Below are 19,652 nucleotides of genomic sequence, written 5' to 3'. Positions count from 1 at the left end.
TAAAAACACACTAAAAAAAACACATATAACAAATATATTCCTACAAAGCTAAAAAAAAAAAAAAAAAAAAAAAGATAAGAAAGAGAAAAAGCCCCCCCCCCCCCCCCCCCCATGCTCTGGCTGGGAAAGGAAGAAGGGGAAGGAGTCTCCAGTTAGGAGCCCTGGGGATAGATGTGTCTTATAACTTAATGATAGCTGCTCTAATTCCAAGTGAACAGAAGTATGAAAGTTCGAAGAGTTTGGAGAGATGTAAAGGCTACCTAGGCAATACAGTATCAATCTTAATCCATGAAGTTTCCCTGTAACACCCTGACCGTCAGTCACTCAGCTGCTGCTGAAATGCTCTTAGCAATAAGCTAACAACTGGCTTCCAAGGCTACCTATGCCTCATGGTGAACACACGTGACACTGGAACTTCTGAGTAAGGACAGATGAAAAATTGTGAGAAGAACAAAACAAATGTTAAAAACAACAAAACATTCACTGAGAGCAACCCAACAAGGAAAGAGGGCTATCACATTGGCCATCCATGTCAAATGGTGGTGGTGAAGGAAAGAAAGAGAGGTTCTGACCTGGTGAGACATACCACTTTGTCCCTTCCCCCAGAGGCAGAAGTGCTGAGCTGAAGTAGTACCGAGGAAGATCTTCTAAGGGGAGGGCGAGGAGGGTAATTGCGTGGAGGAGAAATGGCTGCTGGGAAGAGATGAATAAAACTGAGAAAGTGAAAAACTATGGCTGGTTCTGACAAAGCATAGGCTTCAAAGCTCCCATTCAAAAAGAAAAAAACCCTCCAAAACAGAGGGCAAATCCTGAGGGAGGACCTGAGTAAAATGTTAAAAGACATAGCAGATACCGGTTTCTCTAACAAAGAGTTGCTCACAGCCCCAACTAAGTTCTCCTCCTAGTTCTTATCCTAATCTCAAGCTGTAGAAGGTAAATGTGACAGAATACCTATGCCCTCAAACCAAAACTCAGAGGAAGACAGACAGGCTGAAAATAAGGGCAAGAAAAGGAGTCAGAGAGAATTCATGCATATTATACCAAAATGAATAGTCGATCTGGATAGTGCTGCTCACTTAACGTCCAAGTGAGATGAAACGAAAATGCGTCTGGACAGCTATAAAAATACTACATCAAGTAAAAAAAAAAAAAACTTATTAAAAAAAAAAGAGGTAGGATGGGGGGAAAAGCATGGAAGAAAGGTAGGAAGGCCCACCATTCTTGAGGGAAGAAAATACACCTTCATAATCAGGAACAAGTAGAGTTGACAGGGAGACCTAGGAAGACCATGAGGGTGATGGGAGAAGAACCCAAAGACGAGAAGATAAAACAACAGAATTAACCAAGGACTAAAATAACCCGATCACAAAATTAATTCTAAATTAGAAGCAGCAATCAACTGAATAAACATGGCTGAAAATCAAATCACTGGCCTTGACAAGGGACTTGAGATAATGAAAGAGACAGAGAGGATAATGTAGAGAGAAAACAGCAAAAGAAAACCCATGTACATGCAGATATATCAGAAATTTTTCCTGTAATGAATGAAGAGCTAAGTGTGTGTATCAAAAAAGCACACTGTATACCAACAAAAGCTGTTCTTCATTGAGGAAAATAACAGCTCAGGAATACCATAACAAAACTTAAAACTATTGAACCCAAATCATTCTTGAAAAAAAAAATATTTGAGGATAAAATTCAGGCAACCAAGAGAAGACTAGAGAAGCTGTGTTATGGGCAATGCTTAGTGCCAAAATACACTGGAACACTATGTACAAAGCTTTAGGGAAGAGACGGTCACCAGAGTGTGTTATGCCAGGCCCAAAATAAGGAAACATACAGTGATTCTCAAGCATGCAAAAATGCAATAAATACAACAACAATGATATGCCCTTCTTGGAAAAAATGATTTAATGATGAAATCTCAGCATTCAACAGATGAAACAAAATAAAGGAATCCACTATGGGGAAGTTGTGCTAAAAGTCTTGGTGGTGAGCATATAAATGATTTAAATAAAAAACTAACTCTATGTAATTATGATAATCATGGTTACAGAAGAGAATACAAATGTTATAACCCTCCACAATATCTAAATAACACTATAATTGACAAAAATAGAGTAGAAGGAGTGGGTGGAAGAAGGTTTAAGCATGTTTATTTTTTTTCTTGTAGTGAATAAACTAATGCTCTCAAAATTGAGCCATAAAATTAAAAATGACTCTAACCTCATGTATTTTTTTTTTTTTAAGAGAGTGAGCATGCACATGAGCGGAAGCGGAGGTCATGGGGGGAGGGAGAGAGAGAATCCCAAGCAGGCTCCACTCTCAGCGTGAGCCTAACGTGGGGCTCGATCTCACCACCCTGAGATCACAACCTGAGCTGAAATCAAGAGTTGATCGCTTAACTGACTGAGCCAGTTAGTTAACTGACTGAGCTCAGTCAGTTAAGCGATCAACTCTTGATTTCAGCTCAGGTTGTGATACACACCCAGGTGCCCCAAACCTCAATGTATTTTTGATACACACCCAGGTGCCCCAAACCTCAATGTATTTTTAATCTTTATTTCTTAATCTTCTAAGAAATCTCCTCTCATATGGCAAAGAAACATTTTTTCTAAACTTCAGAAATTCCTTGTTTTCCTTTCTTCTGCAACTAACTTCACATAAAATTATTTTAATAAAAGTAGAAAATATAGCATAGTCTCATTTCTTAAAAAATGTTTTTGTCTATATATCTACGTACCCTTCTATTTATCTATGTCTCAGAAATTTCAGGAATTATACTCATATCAGATTCACAGTAGTCACCTCCAGAATATAAGACTTTGGTGGAATTTCTGCTTTCTCCATTGTGTGCAGTACCATGTTTGACGGCATTTACTTGATATTTTAAGAGCCCTTATCAAGGGACATGGTCCCCCTTCAAACACACAGGCTCTGGGTCTGTGAATTGTGAACTGAGATCTGGAAACTTAATGAAGGACCATGATTTTCCACGCAAGTGGAGAATTATCTAAAGTTTACTTGCCAGCTCTTGACTTTTTCTTGATGTTATACAAGTAGTATTCTCATTGGTCTCTGCCTCTCTTATCCCTTAACAACATGCTCTATTCACTATCGCCACAGATCCCTGCCAGGCAAGACACTTTGATTGCCTCTCAAGTCTTGGGGCCCATTACTTGGGGGTAATCACTTCGACCTTCCATATGACATTCGATACCTTACCTGGTGTCTGCCATTTTGGAACCCTACCATCCTACTGGAAGTGGGCGGCCCAGTTCCACAGCAGCATCTCCTACTGTCGGTCTAGCACGTGGAGGAAGCCACGACGTAGCTGCTCAACAGTATCAGGCCCCCACCATCAGTGCTTTCCTCAACACCTCAGTGAAGGCAGTATCTTCTAGCCCCTCCCACGGGGTAGGTTATCTAGTCTAAAGTAACAAAATCATGCTAATATTCTCATTTTCCTGAGACTTTTGATCTCTTCCTCAATACTATGCGATGGCAGTTCCGGCATCTCCTCCCTGGGTCAATTTGAATGGAGTAGTAGGGAAGACCACTGCCTAGTAAAAGCATCAACTATTGTAAATGTGCTACCTTTTTTAAAAAGAGAGATGAAGATCAGTTCAAATACCGTGAGCAATTATATGTATCAGGCTAATAGTTCAAGGGGTACTTTCCTTTAAAGGGTGAGCCATTTAAAAACAAAAAACAAAAAACAAGGATTTTTCAGGGAGTAAGAGCAGACCTATCATGATGAGCACTGAGTAATGTATACAACGGTTGGATCACTACATTGTACACTTGAAACTAGTATTACGCTGTATGTCAACTAATGGGAATCCAAATAAAAACTTAAAAAAAAATCAAAAATGATAAACCTAAGGACATACACAATCTGCTCTGAGCCTTTGGGATCAGAGTAAAAATTCAGCACAAGTCAGCACAGAAAATGCCACAGTACAGTCTGACTTTATGAACATCTTAATAGAAACAGGCACCCCCCCCCAATAGTAAAAAGTCATGAGTGTGTCAGGAGCACAAGAAGAATTTGTCATTTGTGGGTGGCCATGTGGCTCCAGGCCTAGATAATACCCACTACAACAAAAAACCCATCTATGAAATCTGTTTATCAACAGTTCAGTTTAGTTATGCAAGTTTTCTTTTTTTATAAGTTTAGTACTGCGGTGCTAAGTGCTATTCGAGATGGAACAAGGACCTGCCAGCACATAGAGCTGGTTCTCCTTTCCTTCTCTAGTGAGCCATCAACAGCCAGGGACACGGGGCTGCTGAAGCACAAGGGTTGAAGGCCGGAAGCACACCAGTGGTCATGGAGGAACGCTGGGAAATGCCGCGTGTGTGGGAAGCTAGTACTCTTCTCAGCAGTTTCCTTCAACACTTCAAAATACTCACCCGGCACCCACAGGGCATGAGTGGCAATAATGACCCTGAGCTTTATTACTTTTTGAAAAATTAGCTACTATTTTCTCTGCCAGATCTCAATGAAAACCCAGGAAGGATTCATTCAGATAGTCAAATCCTTCAAGACTTTTCTTCGTTGTTTAATGACGGTCAGTTCAAGCCACTCAACCTTGAGAAAATTCATTAACTAAGAATTCACCCTCTTAGACAGAGTTCAACATTTTGGGGGAAAACATGTCTTCACTGTACTTTTTGTTTTAATTTATTTTACTTTCTAGCTGTTCCTCTAAAACACATTCAGTTTTCTTGACCTGGCACATCACTGCTGCTGAATGAATAGGAAATATAAAAATCATCAGAGTTTCCTGGCTAGTATGGAATTTAGAAGGACAAACAGATCAACCAGGCTATAAACTCCAAAATATGGTTTTACTTTCCTCACATCACCTACTCCAATGCTCCACAATCATTTATCATTTTGAATGGAACAGGGAGCATTCGGGAACAGTCGAACAACAGAAGTAGTCAGAGGGTAACTACTTCATCTTCCTTATCTTCAGCTGACGTGTCTACCTGCCTAGTCTCTGCCTTTCCTGTGACTTGAGTGGGTGGCCATCCTCGTTGTCACCTCAGGAGAGCCCTGCCATCTGCACCAACGCCATCCCCTCTTGCCAAATTAAGCACTTGCTCTCACAATCAACACACCACTGCCTCCATCATCACCATTTTCTTCTCCAATGGATCATGCTCATCAACAAACAAAAGTTTGTGCTTATCTCATTTTCTAAAAAACTTTCCGTTGACCCTACATATCCCTCAAGGTACCACCTCATTTCTCTGCTCCCCTTTCTTTCAAAATTCCTCAAAAGGGATGCTCACATCCCATTCTCAGTACCCCCAGGCTTTTGTTCCCACATTCCACTGAAACTGGCCTTGACGAGGTGGCAAGAGGTCTTCTTGCCAAATCCAATGATCAGTTCTCAGTCCCCATCTAACTTCCCCTCTTGGCAGCCCCAGAAACAACCGGCTGCTCACTTCTTCCTTCCAGAAACACTGACTGCACATGGCTTATGGGAAACAAGACCTTCTTAGTTTCCCTGCTACCTCACCGGCTTCTCTCCCCAGTCTCTGTTTTTCTTCCACCTCCCCATCTCTGAGCACTGTAATGCCCCTGGGCTCAGTCCTGGGACTTCCTATCTCTTCTCTCTCTACTCCTGGGTCCATGTCTGTCACCATCATTCACCTGGTTGTTCAGCCGAAAAACTGACGAGTCCCATTTTGAGTTCCCTCTTCCCCTCATACTCCATTTCATATCCACTAACAAGTCCTTGCTGCCAAATACATCCTGATCTGACCACTTGCCATCACCCCCACCACACCCCTCCCCGGGTCCCAGCCATGGTCATCTCTCACCAGACCCCTGCAATCTCTCCTAACTGGCTCCACACCCCCACTGCATCCCTGACAATTAATGCTCCACACAGCAGCTAGAGAAATCTTTTTAAAACTCAGACCAGATTTTGCTCAAATGCTCCAATGGCTTCCTGTCACACTCAGAATAAAACCTAAACTTCCCACCACAGTCCACAGAACTTGATATAAGCTGCCCACAGCTTAACCTTGGCTCCTAACACTCTCTCCCTGGCTCACTCCATTCCAGTCACATACCAACCCATTCCCTCTGCACGAAATATTCTTCCCTTATTTCATTTTGTATGGTTTCCTCCTTCCCTTCATGCAGGTTTTGAGTATCACTTCTTTAGAGCCTTTCACAGGCCGCATATAAAGTAACACCTTATATGAAACAACCACCCTACATAAAACAGCCCTTCACTCTAAACACCTTATCCTGCTTTATTTCATAGCAATTTTGGGAGAGAGAGAGAAAGAGGTGTTGCTGTTGTGTCCTCTACCATAAGAGCAGAGACTCTATTTTGTTCACTGCTATATCCTAAGCACCTGGAACAATGGTTAGTACAAAGTAGGTGCTCAATAAACGTATGTTAACTAATGAATGATTGGAAAGACATTGCTTCTATTGCAGACTTCTAAGGTATCTAGAGAATGGGAGTCATCAACCATATCACTATCTAGGGAACATTTTTATTTTTTACTATTTTTTTTTTTTTAGAGAGAGTGAGCATATGAGCAGGGGGTGGGGCATGGGGGAATGGCCCAAAGCGGAGTGGGAGGGAGAGAGAATCTTAAGCAGGCTCCACACTCATCACAGAGCCCAACGTGGGGCTTGATCTCACAACCCTGAGATCATGACCTGAGCTGAAATCCAGAGACAGACGCTTAACCAACTGAGCCACCTGGGCACCCATAGGAAACATTTTTAAAATGAAGTATCCCTAAAATACAACATTTATAATTCATATTAAAGTTATTGAAAAGAATTGTGTTCATCTTTGCCCTCTTAATTCCCACTCCAGATAAAAGTGCCATTTGTTTTAACCTAGATGAGAAAAGTTACAAACAAACAGGAAGAGGAGGCCTGCTTTAAGTATACCTTTCACTAAGCATCAACACCCATTCTATGGACCCAGGCTCCTAACGCTTGACCTGGACCCTAACGCTTGACCTGGACCCATGGGCCCAGGCTCTACGGCTTCATAGCCTGGGTCTCTGACTCTGGAGACTAACATCCAGGAATCTGGGCGCTCTGCCTATTGCCGGTAGGATCAATCTGTGCCTTGCAGCATCACTGGATCAGGACTGCATTTATCTAGACCATCACTGAAAGAGCAGAGGGGCTGTTATGTAGTTAAGCCTCAAAAATTGTGTACTACAATCTGGAAAAGGAAAGCCAAACCAAAAGACTTTTAAAAAGAGTATTATAAAGTGAGCAAAAGAAAACAGAGAATGACAGAGCATACTTGATGTACAATGAAGTACACACATGTTCAGAAAACAATAAATCCTACAAAAATCCATTTTGGAGAGTTCTTAGGGAAACCCACAACTTCATGGTCATTAACCTCATCGGGGACCTTGCTACCAAAAAAGAAGTTTCACCAAGTTTTTCTTGTCAGATCAGTCATGCGATCACCACAATAATATCAAATAATCCCCACTTCCATCAGCTCTGCTGTCCATGTAACTCCTCCAGTGTCAGCAAATGATCTCTCCTCCTCTCTCACGGAGGAAAACCTCCAGTAACAAGAGCGTCCTCGGTTTCCTGCTGCAGAGCTACAAACTTCCATGTATCTGTCCTCCTCTCCGCTTCTCACTAGTTGCAGCAGAGGCCTGCCCCTCCCCTCTGAAGCCAACACCTCTCCCTGGGCCAGGGTCCCCGTACCGCTCCATCTCCCTGGGCACCTCGACTAGTCATGTCTTCCCTCTCTCCCCTCTATGTCTTGCTTTGTACCGTATCCTTTCCCCGGGAGGCTAAATAGTCTAACGTAACAGAAGCCCATGTTTTTAGACTATATTACCTAAAACATGGAGATAACTAAAATATTGAGAGGAGAAAAATTGGGATTTGCATACTGTCTGCTAATTAAATATCTCAACTGATCTTAAAACTTCCCAACTACTTATCTTGTATAATTTTGTCTCATCTTTACACTGTCTTTGCTACCAAAATATTTTGAAGTTTCAAGTAAGAGTAACGTGTAAGCAGTTGGTCCTTCAGTGTTTTTTATGATCATTCACAGTAAGTATTTATTCTTCCCCGAGAATTCGACTACTTATCTGTTGCACTACATTTCCCTTTAAAGGCTTTGTAGTGAAAAGAGAAGATATAAAATAGAAGACTAAAGAATGATACGATGGATTGCCAAAAAAATCTCCATAGTTCAGGAAATCCTAGCATGCCTGGTTTGTTGTTTGTTTCCAGCTTGAATGAGGTTTGTGCAGACAATTAGAATTGTCTTTTTGTTCCAATGGGTTATACAGGAAAGAAACAGGAAATCTTGATGAAAGCTTGGGCTTTACAGGATATTTGTGTGAGTGTTTAGCCCATGTGTTTGATGTTTTTCTCTCTACATCTGCCCACTTTATGCCTGCATTCTGGCTAAAATATTTTAAAATACCACTTTGCTTTTTTCACTTCATTTCAGTTCCTGGCATGATGCTTTCTATATGGGAGGGGGCTCAAAAATGAAAACTGAATAAGGAAACTGAGAACCCAAAAGAACAAGTCATTCATTTCCTCTGGATGGCAATTCCCTCATTATAAAAATGGGAGGATTAGGCCAGATAAGTGCTTCTAAACTTTCCACCAAAGTACCCCTAGCAGCAGTGAAAATGAATAGCACCCCTCTGGGGGATCTTGAGGGCATAGCCTGAAGCAGCCTCTGCAAGCTGGAGGTTTCTTTGAAATGTCCTATTTCATCTTAAAAATTCATGAGAACTTTGCATTTTTCAAAACAGGAAAGTCTCTGTTTGTTTTAATATGATTGTTACCTCAGTAGTAAAACTGCTTCGCTTTCCCACAAAATAATCAAGTGACTCCAACCTTCCAGGAAGCATGTGTGCAGCCCCACACACACCCTGGCGCTGGCTCACCACCCCAGAGATCACCTACACCAGTCTGAGTGTAGACAAGGGCCTGGGTGACAAGCGTCTACGTCCCCTTCCAGTGTGAGATGCTAGAACCATATTTCACATTTTATAGAAAAGTTTGACAGAATAAGAGAAAAGTTGTCACACTTGTACAAAATGGCAGCTGAGAAAGCAGGCAGCAGCCCTGGAGACGGACCTGCAGCTAGACAGGTACCTAATCCAGAGATGGCTCCATCTGTCACGAGACACACACACGGGCTGAGGGTCTAATCAGGCAAAAGAACAGAAAATCACAGAACACTGGATTCGAAAGGGACCTTAGCAGTAGGACAGCACCCCCCCCAAATGCACAGCATCCCCCCACAACACTCCCGACGCCTACTTCGAACTTACTTTCTCGCAAGATAAACCACTGTACATTTGAATAATTCTTTAGGAAAGAACGACTTTGAAATGACTCAAAATATGCCTCCCCATATTATCTACACCTGGGTTCAATTTCTGCCTCCTGGAAGTGGAAGGGGAGTCCGTTTAGAGTGGAGGTTAGGAGCATGGCTCCATTTCAGGTTCTGATTCTGTGTGTGGGACCTTGGACAGGTCACTTAGGAGGATGAGCTTCAGTTTCTACAACTAGAAGATGGGAATGATACGTAATGGTCTCTGCCTCACAAGACCACTGTGAGGTGGGACATGGCTGAACGCATATAGAGCATGCAGAAGTGGTACGTGGCCCCGAGCCAGTCCTACTAACTGCTGGCTATTGGGATATTCTCACACAGACCAATCCTACTATTTCCTAGATGACAGACCTTGAATTTAAGAATAAATAGATAGGCTATTCTCCTTAGTCTTGTTTTCTCTTGGCAAAATTCCTTTAAATATTCTCTCTGACATAGTTCCAAGTCTTTCTATATTCTGGAGACTTTCCTTTGAACATGTTTTTGTCACTCTCCTACTTAAAATGTGGCGACCAGAACTGACTTATTCTTTATGTGATGTGACATGTAAACAACGGACTGGGCCCATTATGCCATCATCCCAGGCATGTTTTTCTGTCTGCCTTGCTGTCCCCACCCTTTATACCCCTCACCCACCCCCACCCCTGCCTTGTATTTTTTGCCAATAATTTTTTAAATCTAAGCATAGGATTTTATATTCAATCCCATTGAATTTAATCATCTTAATTTCAGCTGTTTAAAGCTTCAGAGTTCTGATTTTCATATCCTACTCGTTAACCGCTCCTCTGAGCTCTAGGGAAGCAGGGAACTTTACCTCTGTCTCATCATCCAGTGACGGACACACTTAGAAATCTCATTCAGGTTGACACTGGTCATTCAGAGATGGCCCTTTGAACCATCACTTAGCCACATAAATGCACCAATATCGGAGCCATATTTTCCCATATTGCCTACATGAAGGACCTTACCATATGGCTCAGTGAAGTCCAGCTATACTTGCCTTATCTACCAGCCTGGCCCCCCGTTCAGAGAAAGAAATGAGCTTAGTTTAATCGGCTTCATTTTTAGTGAACTTGTGCTAGCTTGTAGGGATCACAGCTACATGCCTATCATTTCTCATGATAAACTTTCACAGTAAAAATCTTTACAATTTGGAGTGGTCTGGGGGAATACTGTTCCAGTTAATAAAATTTTATGTTGGAAAGGGTTTTAAAAAGTTGGTATATTATCACATCAATAAATATTCTCTTAAAATCTACTAGCTCATATTCCTCCTGCCTTTTTCTTTCCCTAGTGGGTTACTGCCTGGGATCTTCAATCTCAACACCGAGTCTAATGAACAGGCCTGTAGTTATAGGAAGAATAAAATGGGTGAAATCACCAAGCTCTGAGAGATCCTCATGTGAGTTTTTTTTTTAATTCCTGTCACATGTTTGCATGACACTTGTATCATTTACCCCTTTTCATGAAAATGAAGTACAGAAAATTAATGCAACAGCATGTAGTTTCTTCTTTTTTTTTTTTAAGATTGTATTTATTTATTTTATTTATTTATTCATGAGAGACAGAGAGAGAGAGGCAGAGGTGGAGGGAGAAACAGGCTCCCTGCTCCCAGACCCCCGGGATCATGACCTGACTGAGCCACTCAGGCACCTTTTTCTCTCTTCCTCTCCTTATTTCTTTCTTTCTTTCTTTCTTTCGTAAGAGAGAGAACACAAGCAGGGGCAGAGGGAGAGGGAGGGAGAGAATCTTAAGCAGTCTCCATGCCATGGAGCTGGACATGGGGCTCAATCCCACAACCCTGAGATCATGACTTGAGCCGAAATCAAGAGTCAGGTGCTCAACTGACTGAGCCACCCAGGCACCCCAACAGCATGTAGTTTCTATTAATAGTATCAATTCTTTAAAAAATTAATTTCCCCTATTAAGTATTTTTAAACAAGACTATACAAAGACAAAACTTTGGTAGATTTTTAAAACTATCATTCTGAGAAAAGCCTTTGAAACTTACATTCTTTCAAACGAGCTTATGTAAGTTTTTTTCCCCAAGTTTTTATTTAAATTCATGTTAGTTAACATATATGGTAAAATTGGTTTCAGGTGTAGAATTTAGTGATTCATCACTATGTAAGTGTATTTTTAAATTAAAAACATGACTGTCGCATTAAAAAAGACAGTCATAATGTAGAAAGTAGGGAGTATAGAGAAAGAATCAACCATGATTCCATCACCTAAAAAATAATTAACATTATTGTTTGAATATTTCTGTCTGAGATCACGGGTGTAAATACTTTTTATGACTCTTGGCAGATACTGCCAAAATCCTCTCCAAAAAGGCTGCATTAATTTAAATTCCATCAGCAATATATGAAGTAAAAATTTCACTAAACTTTTACCAACTTTAGATGGTACATCATTGTTAATTCTAATTTGCATTTTCATTAATACTAAGGCTGAAGATGTTTCTACATGGTCGTTTATTCAATTCGTTTCTTATCTGTTTCTGTCCTTTGCCAGGTCATTCGTTGGGACATTAATGATTTTCTTATGATTTGTGCTAATTACTTAATTTATATGCTAATTATCTTTGTTATAAATTTATTAATTTCATAAGACAGTCGCTCTTTGCCTATCACATTCATTGAAAATATTATTTTTTTAACTTAAATAATTTTTATTTAGTCAAATGTTAATTTTCTATGGTGGTTTTTCTTATGTGTCCAACTTTAAAAAGCCAGAGTTGTGCCGAAACAATCACAAAATAAATGCAAATCAGGCACTGAAGTCACTTGGCTACATCTGGTTATACATCTGTCATCTACAAGATTATCATCAAAATGAAAATATAATTTTTTAAAAATATTTATTTATTTATGTATTTATTTATTTATTTATTTATTTTAGAGAGAGAGACAGCGAATGGAGGGTGAGAGGCAGAAGAAGCGTGGGGGCAGAAAGAGAGGTCTCCCTCTCCACTGAGTGCAGAGCCCAACTCAGGGCTCTCCTCCACTGAGTGCAGAGCCCAACTCAGGGCTTGATCTCACGACCCTGAGATCATCACCAGAGCTGAAACCAAGAGTCCAACGCTCAATGGACTGTGCCATCCAGACACCCCTGAAAATATAATTTTTTAAACTCTCAAAGAGAATGCTTCTCCCCCTTATACTCACCCTGAAACACAATAGTTTCTGAGTCATATCTGTGTCATAGAAACAGTTTTTAACTTGTTGGCTTCCCTCTCTCTCCGGTTCCTCCACCAGCTTACTTAGAGGAACTGACATTTTTCTTGTTTTTATCTTTGCTTTTAATCCCAAAATCGTCTCAGTTATACCTCATAACCAGAGCATGATAATATGCAACACTTCTAGCCCTTCCTTAATATTCTTATTTATATTTGGCTGTCTTAGTTTCCTTCTTATCCCCACTTCCCACTCCATTGAATTCAACAACGTAATGAATTCTATAATGTATTTCTACCATCAACTCAATCACAGAAACATAATGTAATAGAGGTTGGAAGAAAGAGAAGAGAAAGTTTCTGCTCCCTTGTAGACTGCACTCCATTCTGGATAAAAACAGCTCTATACGATATTTTACAATATAAGAACTGATTTAAGAGTACAGAATCACGAGATGACTAATGGCCTAATTGCAGAGAAGGAAGAAAGGGGTGTGGGCCAAAAAGGTCACGTGACATTTTAGGGCCATGCTGGAGCAGGAAGCAAGTCTTGAAGCATGGGTGTGATTTGCTCCAGACAGAATGGAGCAAGACAAAGCAGAGAATACAAATAACAAAGAAGGACCAATTTGCAAACTTTACACCATCACTATGAAAGTAACTCAGGTATTTTTTACCAACATTTTAAGATAAAAAAGCAACAACAGAACAGCCATAAGGTCACATTTCAGATCAGATTTCCCTTTCATGGAACTCAACTGAGCCCCTAACTGCCATCACTTAGGAGAGGGATTAAAATTCAGTAAATCACAAGGGATTAATTAGTTTTTGAGGTAGTAGCCACTTATAACGAATTGAAAATATAATAATGAAAAAGTTATTCAGAATAAAAAAATTATTTCAGAATAAAAAGGTTCAAATATTGTCTTTAGAAAAAAATTTTCTTAACTTAGTGATTCAGCTATTTAACATTTTTCCAGATGTAAAGGAAACAAGGCAAGCAAATTAAACAAACAAGTAAAAATTAATAACCACCTTGAATATTCCAAGAATTAGCAGGAATACATTTTTAGAAAAGATGAAAATAAGAACTTTTTTTATAAAATAATTAAGACGCAGAGCACTGAGAACAAAATCCAAACCTCGTACACTGCCCCAGACATCCTGGTCTTAGGCCAAGCCCAGTTCTCGCCCCATCTCCTACAGCTGGAACCTTCCCCTCTACACTCCTGCTGAACCGGCCTTTTCTGTCATTTCTGTTCCTTGAACACTCCCAACTTTGCTCTCATCTCAGATACTTGGACTGACTGTTCCCCCAGCGTGGAATAGTATTCCTCCAGAGACTTCAAGGCTGGCTCATCCCGAGGTTTTCAAGATTCTCAGCACAAAGTTCCCCTGCTCAGAGGGCTTCCCTGACCACCTGTCAATGCTGGTAATCCCCTTCCCACCCCCGCCCAACAAGGCTTCTGTACACACCTTCTTTCTCCTTCATAAATCACTCTTTGAAATTATTTTGTGTTTGTTTGTTTGTTTTATTAATGGGCTGGCTGGCCACCAAAATGCAGTATATGCTCTGTTAGCCATTTGTATGTCTTCTCTGGAGAAAAGTCTGTTCATGTCTTCTGCTCATTTCTTGACTGGATTTTTTAGGTGTTGAGTTTGTTAAGTTCTTTATAGATTTTGGATACTAGCCCTATGACCCAGCAATTGCACTACTAGATAGTTATCTGAAGGATACAAAAATAGTGATTCAAAGGGCACATGCACCTCAATGTTTATAAAGCAATGTCCACAATAGCCAAAATATGGAAAGAGCCCAGATGTCCATTGACAGATGAACGGATAAAGAAGATGTGGTATATATATATACAATGGAATACTACTCAGCCATCAAAACAAATAAAATCTTGCCATTTGCAATGACATGGATGGAACTAGAGGGTATCATGCTGAGCGAAATAAGTCAATCAAAGAAAGACAATTATCATATGATTTCACTCATATGTGGAATTTAAGAAACAAAACAGGTGAACATTGGGTAAGGGAAGGAAAAATAAAATAACATAAAAATGGAGAGGGAGGCAAACCATAAGACCACTCTTAACTATAGGAAACAAACTGAGGGTTGCTGGAGGGGAGGTGGGGGGGGGTGGGGGATGGGCATTAAGGAGGGCACGTGATGTAATGAGCACTGGGTGTTATATGCAACTGATGAATCACTAAATTCTACCCCTGAAACTAATAATAAACTATATGTTAACTAAATTTAAATAAAAAATGTTTTTAAATGATTATAAAAAAAATGTAGTATTTGCTCTGTGAGAAAAGACGTTGTCAGTCTGACTTACTGCTCTGCCCAGGGTTGGGACATGGTAGGTACCCAAAACTACTTCTTCAATAAATAAGCAAGTCAGACTTCTGCTCTGACAGGAACAGAAGGACTCAAGAATCACAATAAATGTTTCAATTAAATGTGCAGATTAACAAACCGCTGGAAGAGACTTCAGCGAAGAGCTAAAATCCTATTTCTGGATATTCCTGAAACAGATTTTGTTTTAAAGGATTCACATATATTGGTAATAACATTCTTAGTAATATTTCCATTGTGCGTGGATTTGATGATATAATGATATATTTTTAAGATTTTATTTTTAAGTAATCTCTATACCCAGTGTGGGCCTCAAACTTACAACCCCAAGATCAAGAGTCACATGCTCCACCAACTGAGCCAGCCAGGTGCCCCTGATATAATGAGATTTTTAAAAGAGAGATTATAAATGCATTTAAAAATTCAACGGCATCATCAAAATGGAAGACCAACCTGCTGTTCATATTGTTGTTTGACATCCTCCAGCTGCCATAAAAACTCCTTTGATTGTTTCTCACGAAGAGACTTGGATCTAGTTAGATCTGCTTCCACTTTTTCCATCTATAACATTTAAAAATCAAATATATTTTTTAAACAAAAAATTAATTATATTCCATGTTTTTGTAATTTGTCCATTCATTAAAATGGCAGATTTTAAACATCCCCTATCCATCATAATGGTGAATTTAAAAATGATAAGATAACAAAAGCTATATCAATTTATTTACATATATTTAATAGTTTAAGTCAGGGAAATTAACACTGGTATATAATTGACTATATTCTAATGCTATAATAACATTGTAATGGAAATATAATTTTGAGCATTCAAATATTTATTCAACAAGAATTTTTAAGGCCTTGGCATGTGCTGAATGGGGGAAAATATTTGCAAGTCATATATCTGATAAGGGACTTGTATCAAGAATATATAAAGAATGCTTACAGCTGAGTAATAAATGGGCAATTATACTCAATTTTAAAATGGGCAAAGGAACTGAAAAGACATTTCTCCAAAGCAGATATACAAATGGCCAAAAAGCATATGAGAAGATGCTCAACATCACTGTCATTAAGGCAATTTCAAATTGGAACAATAATGACATACCACTTCACATCCACTAGGATGGCTTTAATCAAGACCGACAATAGCAAGTGTTGGTGAAGATGTGGAGAAATCAGACCCCTCATACCCTGTTGGTGGGAATATAAAATGGAAGACGGTTTGGCAGTTCCTCAAATGGATAAACATGGTTACCATATGAGCCAGGAATTCCACTTCTGGGTGAGAAATTAAAACATCCCCACAAAGGGGGGCGGAGCAAGATGGCGGAGGAGTAGGAGACCTGGATTTCGTCTCCTCTCAGGAATTCAGCTGGATAGGGATCAAACCATTCTGAACACCTACAAACTCAACAGGAGATCGAAGAAAAGAATAGCAACAACTCTCTGAACAGAAAAGCGACCACTTTCTGGAAGGTAGGACGTGCGGAGAAGTGAATCCGAGGCGATATTCGGGAGGATAGACGGCGGGGGAGGGGCCTCCGTCGGCCGCTTCTGGCAAGTGATAGAGCCGCGGAGCACAAAATCGGAACTTTTAGAAGTCTGCTCCGCTGAGGGACGTCACTCTGGTGGCGAAGTGGGGGGTGGAACCCTCGCGGGACAGTGTGGTCTCAGGACCCTCGGGGTCACAGAAAGACCGGGGGTGCCTGAGTGCGGCAGAGCTCCCAGGGATCGGAGCAGGGAAGCCGGCTGCAGAGACGGAGCCCAGGCGCGGGCTCTCAGCTCGGGGTTGCCATAAACCGTGATCCGCGGCACAGTCGGGCCACTGCTCCTCCAGCAGGGACCCAACAAGCGGCAGATCCGGGGAGACTCACCTTCTTCCCCCAGGAGGAGAGGTGCGGGAGCGCACCGCGGGGATCTGCTGGGTTTGGAGACTCCACCCGGGGTCGGGTGCCAGATAGAAAGGCGCGGTCACAGGCCGGGTGAGCGCGGAGTGTGGCCGGAGACCGGGGAGACGGGAGTGACTGACTGCTTTTCTCTGGGGGCTCGCTGAGGAGCGGGACCCCGAGTTCTCGGCTCCGCCGGGGCGGAGACTGGGAGGCCGCCATTTTCACTCTCCGCCTCCAAAGCTGTACGGAAAGCTTGCAGGGAACAAAAGCTCCGGAGAGCAAACCCGAGCAGATTCCTTAGCCCGGACCGGCAAGGGCGGGGCAATTTTGCCTCTGGCAAAGACATTTGGGAACCACGGCAACAGGCCCCTCCCCCAGAAGATCAGCGAGAACAGCCAGCCAAGACCAAGTTTACCGATCAATGAGAATGGCAGAACTCCAGCGCTAGGGGAATACTGCACATAGAATTCATGGCTTTTTTACCATGATTCTTTAGTCTTTCAAAGTTAATTATTTTTTTTAACTGTCTTTTTTTCTTTTTTCCTTTTTTCTTTTTTTTTGAATTTTTCTTTTTCCCTTTTTCAACCAACATCTTATCAATCCCTTTTTAAAAAAAAAAACATTTTTATTTTACATTTTTAAAGTCATATTCTATCCCTTCATAGTAGTTACCCGTATTTTTGGCATATATATATAAGTTGTTCTCTCTTTAAAATCTTGAGATAGTTTCTTCTAACAGATCAAAATATACTCTAAATCTCTAGTGTATGGTTTTTTTCTACTCCCCTGCCTGATCACATTCTCTCCCTTTTTTCTTTCTTTCTTTTTTTTTTTAATCCTCTTCTTTCTTTTTTCAAACAACTTATCAAATCCTTTTTTAAAATTTTTTATAATTTCCATCTTTACAGTCATATTCCATCCCTTCATCATATCAACCCTTATTTTTGTACATATATAAGTTTTTCTTTCTTTAAAATTTTGGGAGGGACTTTCTTTTAACAGACCAAAATACACCCAAAATCTAGTGTGTGGCACTGATCTATAATCCAGCCTGATCATATTTGATCACATTCTGTTTTTGTTTTGTTTTGTTTTGTTCTGCTTTTGTTTGTTTTTATCTTTATCTTTTTCTTTTTCCTTTTTTTCTTTCCTTTTCTTTTTTCTCTCTTTCCCTTTCTTTTCCCACTGCTTCAGGTCTTTTCTGATTTGTTTAGAGTATATTTTCTGGGGACGTTGTTACCCTGCTAGCATTTTGTTCTCTCATTAATCTATTCTCCTCTGCACAAAATGACAAGACGGAAAAAATCACCTCAACAAAAAGAACAAGAGGTAGTACCGACTGCCAGGGACCTACTCAATACGGACATTAGTACGATGTCAGATCTAGAGTTCAGAATCATCACTTTAAAGATACTAGCTGGGCTTGAAAAAAGCATGGAAGTTATTAGAGAAACCCTTTCTGGAGAAGTAAAAGAACTAAAATCTAACCAAGTAGAAATCAAAAAGGCTATCAATGAGGTGCAATCAAATATGGGGGCGCTAACTGCTAGGATAAATGAGGCAGAAGAGAGAATCAGTGAGATAGAAGACCAAATGATGGAAAATAAAGAAGCTGAGAAAAAGAGAGATAAACAACTACTGGATCACGAGGGCAGAATTCGAGAGATAAACGATACCATAAGACGAAACAACATTAGAATAATTGGGATCCCAGAAGAAGAAGAAAGAGAGAGAGGGGCAGAAGGTATAATGGAGCAAATTATAGCAGAGAACTTCCCTAATTTGGGGAAGGAAACAGGCATCAAAATCCAGGAAGCACAGAGAACCCCTCAAAATCAATAAAAATAGGTCAACACCCCGACATCTAATAGTAAAACTTACGAGTCTCAGAGACAAAGAGAAAATCCTGAAAGCAGCTCGGGAGAAGAGATATGTAACCTACAATGGTAGAAACATTAGATTGGCAACAGACTTATCCACAGAGACCTGGCAGGCCAGAAAGGACTGGCAGGACATATTCAGAGCACTAAATGAGAAAAATATGCAGCCAAGAATACTATATCCAGCTAGGCTGTCATTGAAAATAGAAGGAGAGATAAAAATCTTCCAGGACAAACAAAAACTAAAGGAATTTGCAAACACGAAACCAGCCCTACAAGAAATATTGAAAGGGGTCCTCTAAGCAAAGAGAGAGCCTAAAAGCAACATAGACCAGAAAGGAACACAGACAATATACAGTAACAGTCACTTTACAGGCAATACAATGGCACTGAATTCCTATCTTTCAATAGTTACCCTGAATGTAAATGGGCTAAATGCCCCAATCAAAAGACACAGGCTATCAGATTGGATTAAAAAACAAGACCCATCGATATGCTGTCTGCAAGAGACTCATTTTAGACCCAAAGACACCCCCAGATTGAAAGTGAGGGGGTGGAAAACCATTTACCATGCTATTGGACACCAAAAGAAAGCTGGGGTGGCAATCCTTATATCAGACAAATTAGATTTTAAACCAAAGACTGTAATAAGAGATGAGGAAGGACACTATATCCTACTTAAAGGGTCTATCCAACAAGAAGATCTAACAATTGTAAATATCTATGCCCCTAACATGGGAGCAGCCAATTATATAAGGCAATTAATAACAAAAGCAAAGAAACACATCGACAACAATACAATAATAGTGGGGGACTTTAACACCCCCCTCACTGAAATGGACAGATCGTCTAAGCAAAAGATCAACAAGGAAATAAAGACTTTAAATGACACACTGGACCAAATGGACTTCACAGACATATTCAGAACATTCCATCCCAAAGCAA

At 40.4% G+C, this 19,652-nt stretch overlaps 1 protein-coding gene across 4 annotated transcripts in view; it reads right to left on the bottom strand.

The window, feature by feature from the left end:
• Window positions 1–19,652, bottom strand: part of CEP112 (centrosomal protein 112) — a 475,433-nt gene that overhangs the window by 256,765 nt on the left and 199,016 nt on the right. For all 4 annotated transcript variants that reach the window (XR_004302419.1, XM_032429545.1, XM_032429547.1 and 1 more), the window contains exon 19: window positions 15,389–15,496. Coding sequence is in view for 3 of the 4 variants with exons in the window: in XM_032429545.1 (XP_032285436.1) it covers window positions 15,389–15,496 (108 nt within the window). In the remaining variant the exon portion in view is untranslated. The remainder of the gene's footprint in view (window positions 1–15,388; window positions 15,497–19,652) is intronic.

Source organism: Phoca vitulina, unplaced genomic scaffold (genome assembly GCF_004348235.1).
Source record: "Phoca vitulina isolate PV1807 unplaced genomic scaffold, GSC_HSeal_1.0 scaffold41, whole genome shotgun sequence".
Taxonomy (NCBI): Eukaryota; Metazoa; Chordata; class Mammalia; order Carnivora; family Phocidae; genus Phoca; species Phoca vitulina.
Note: the sequence above shows the minus strand (reverse complement) of the source record. Positions and strands in the feature narration are given on the sequence as shown.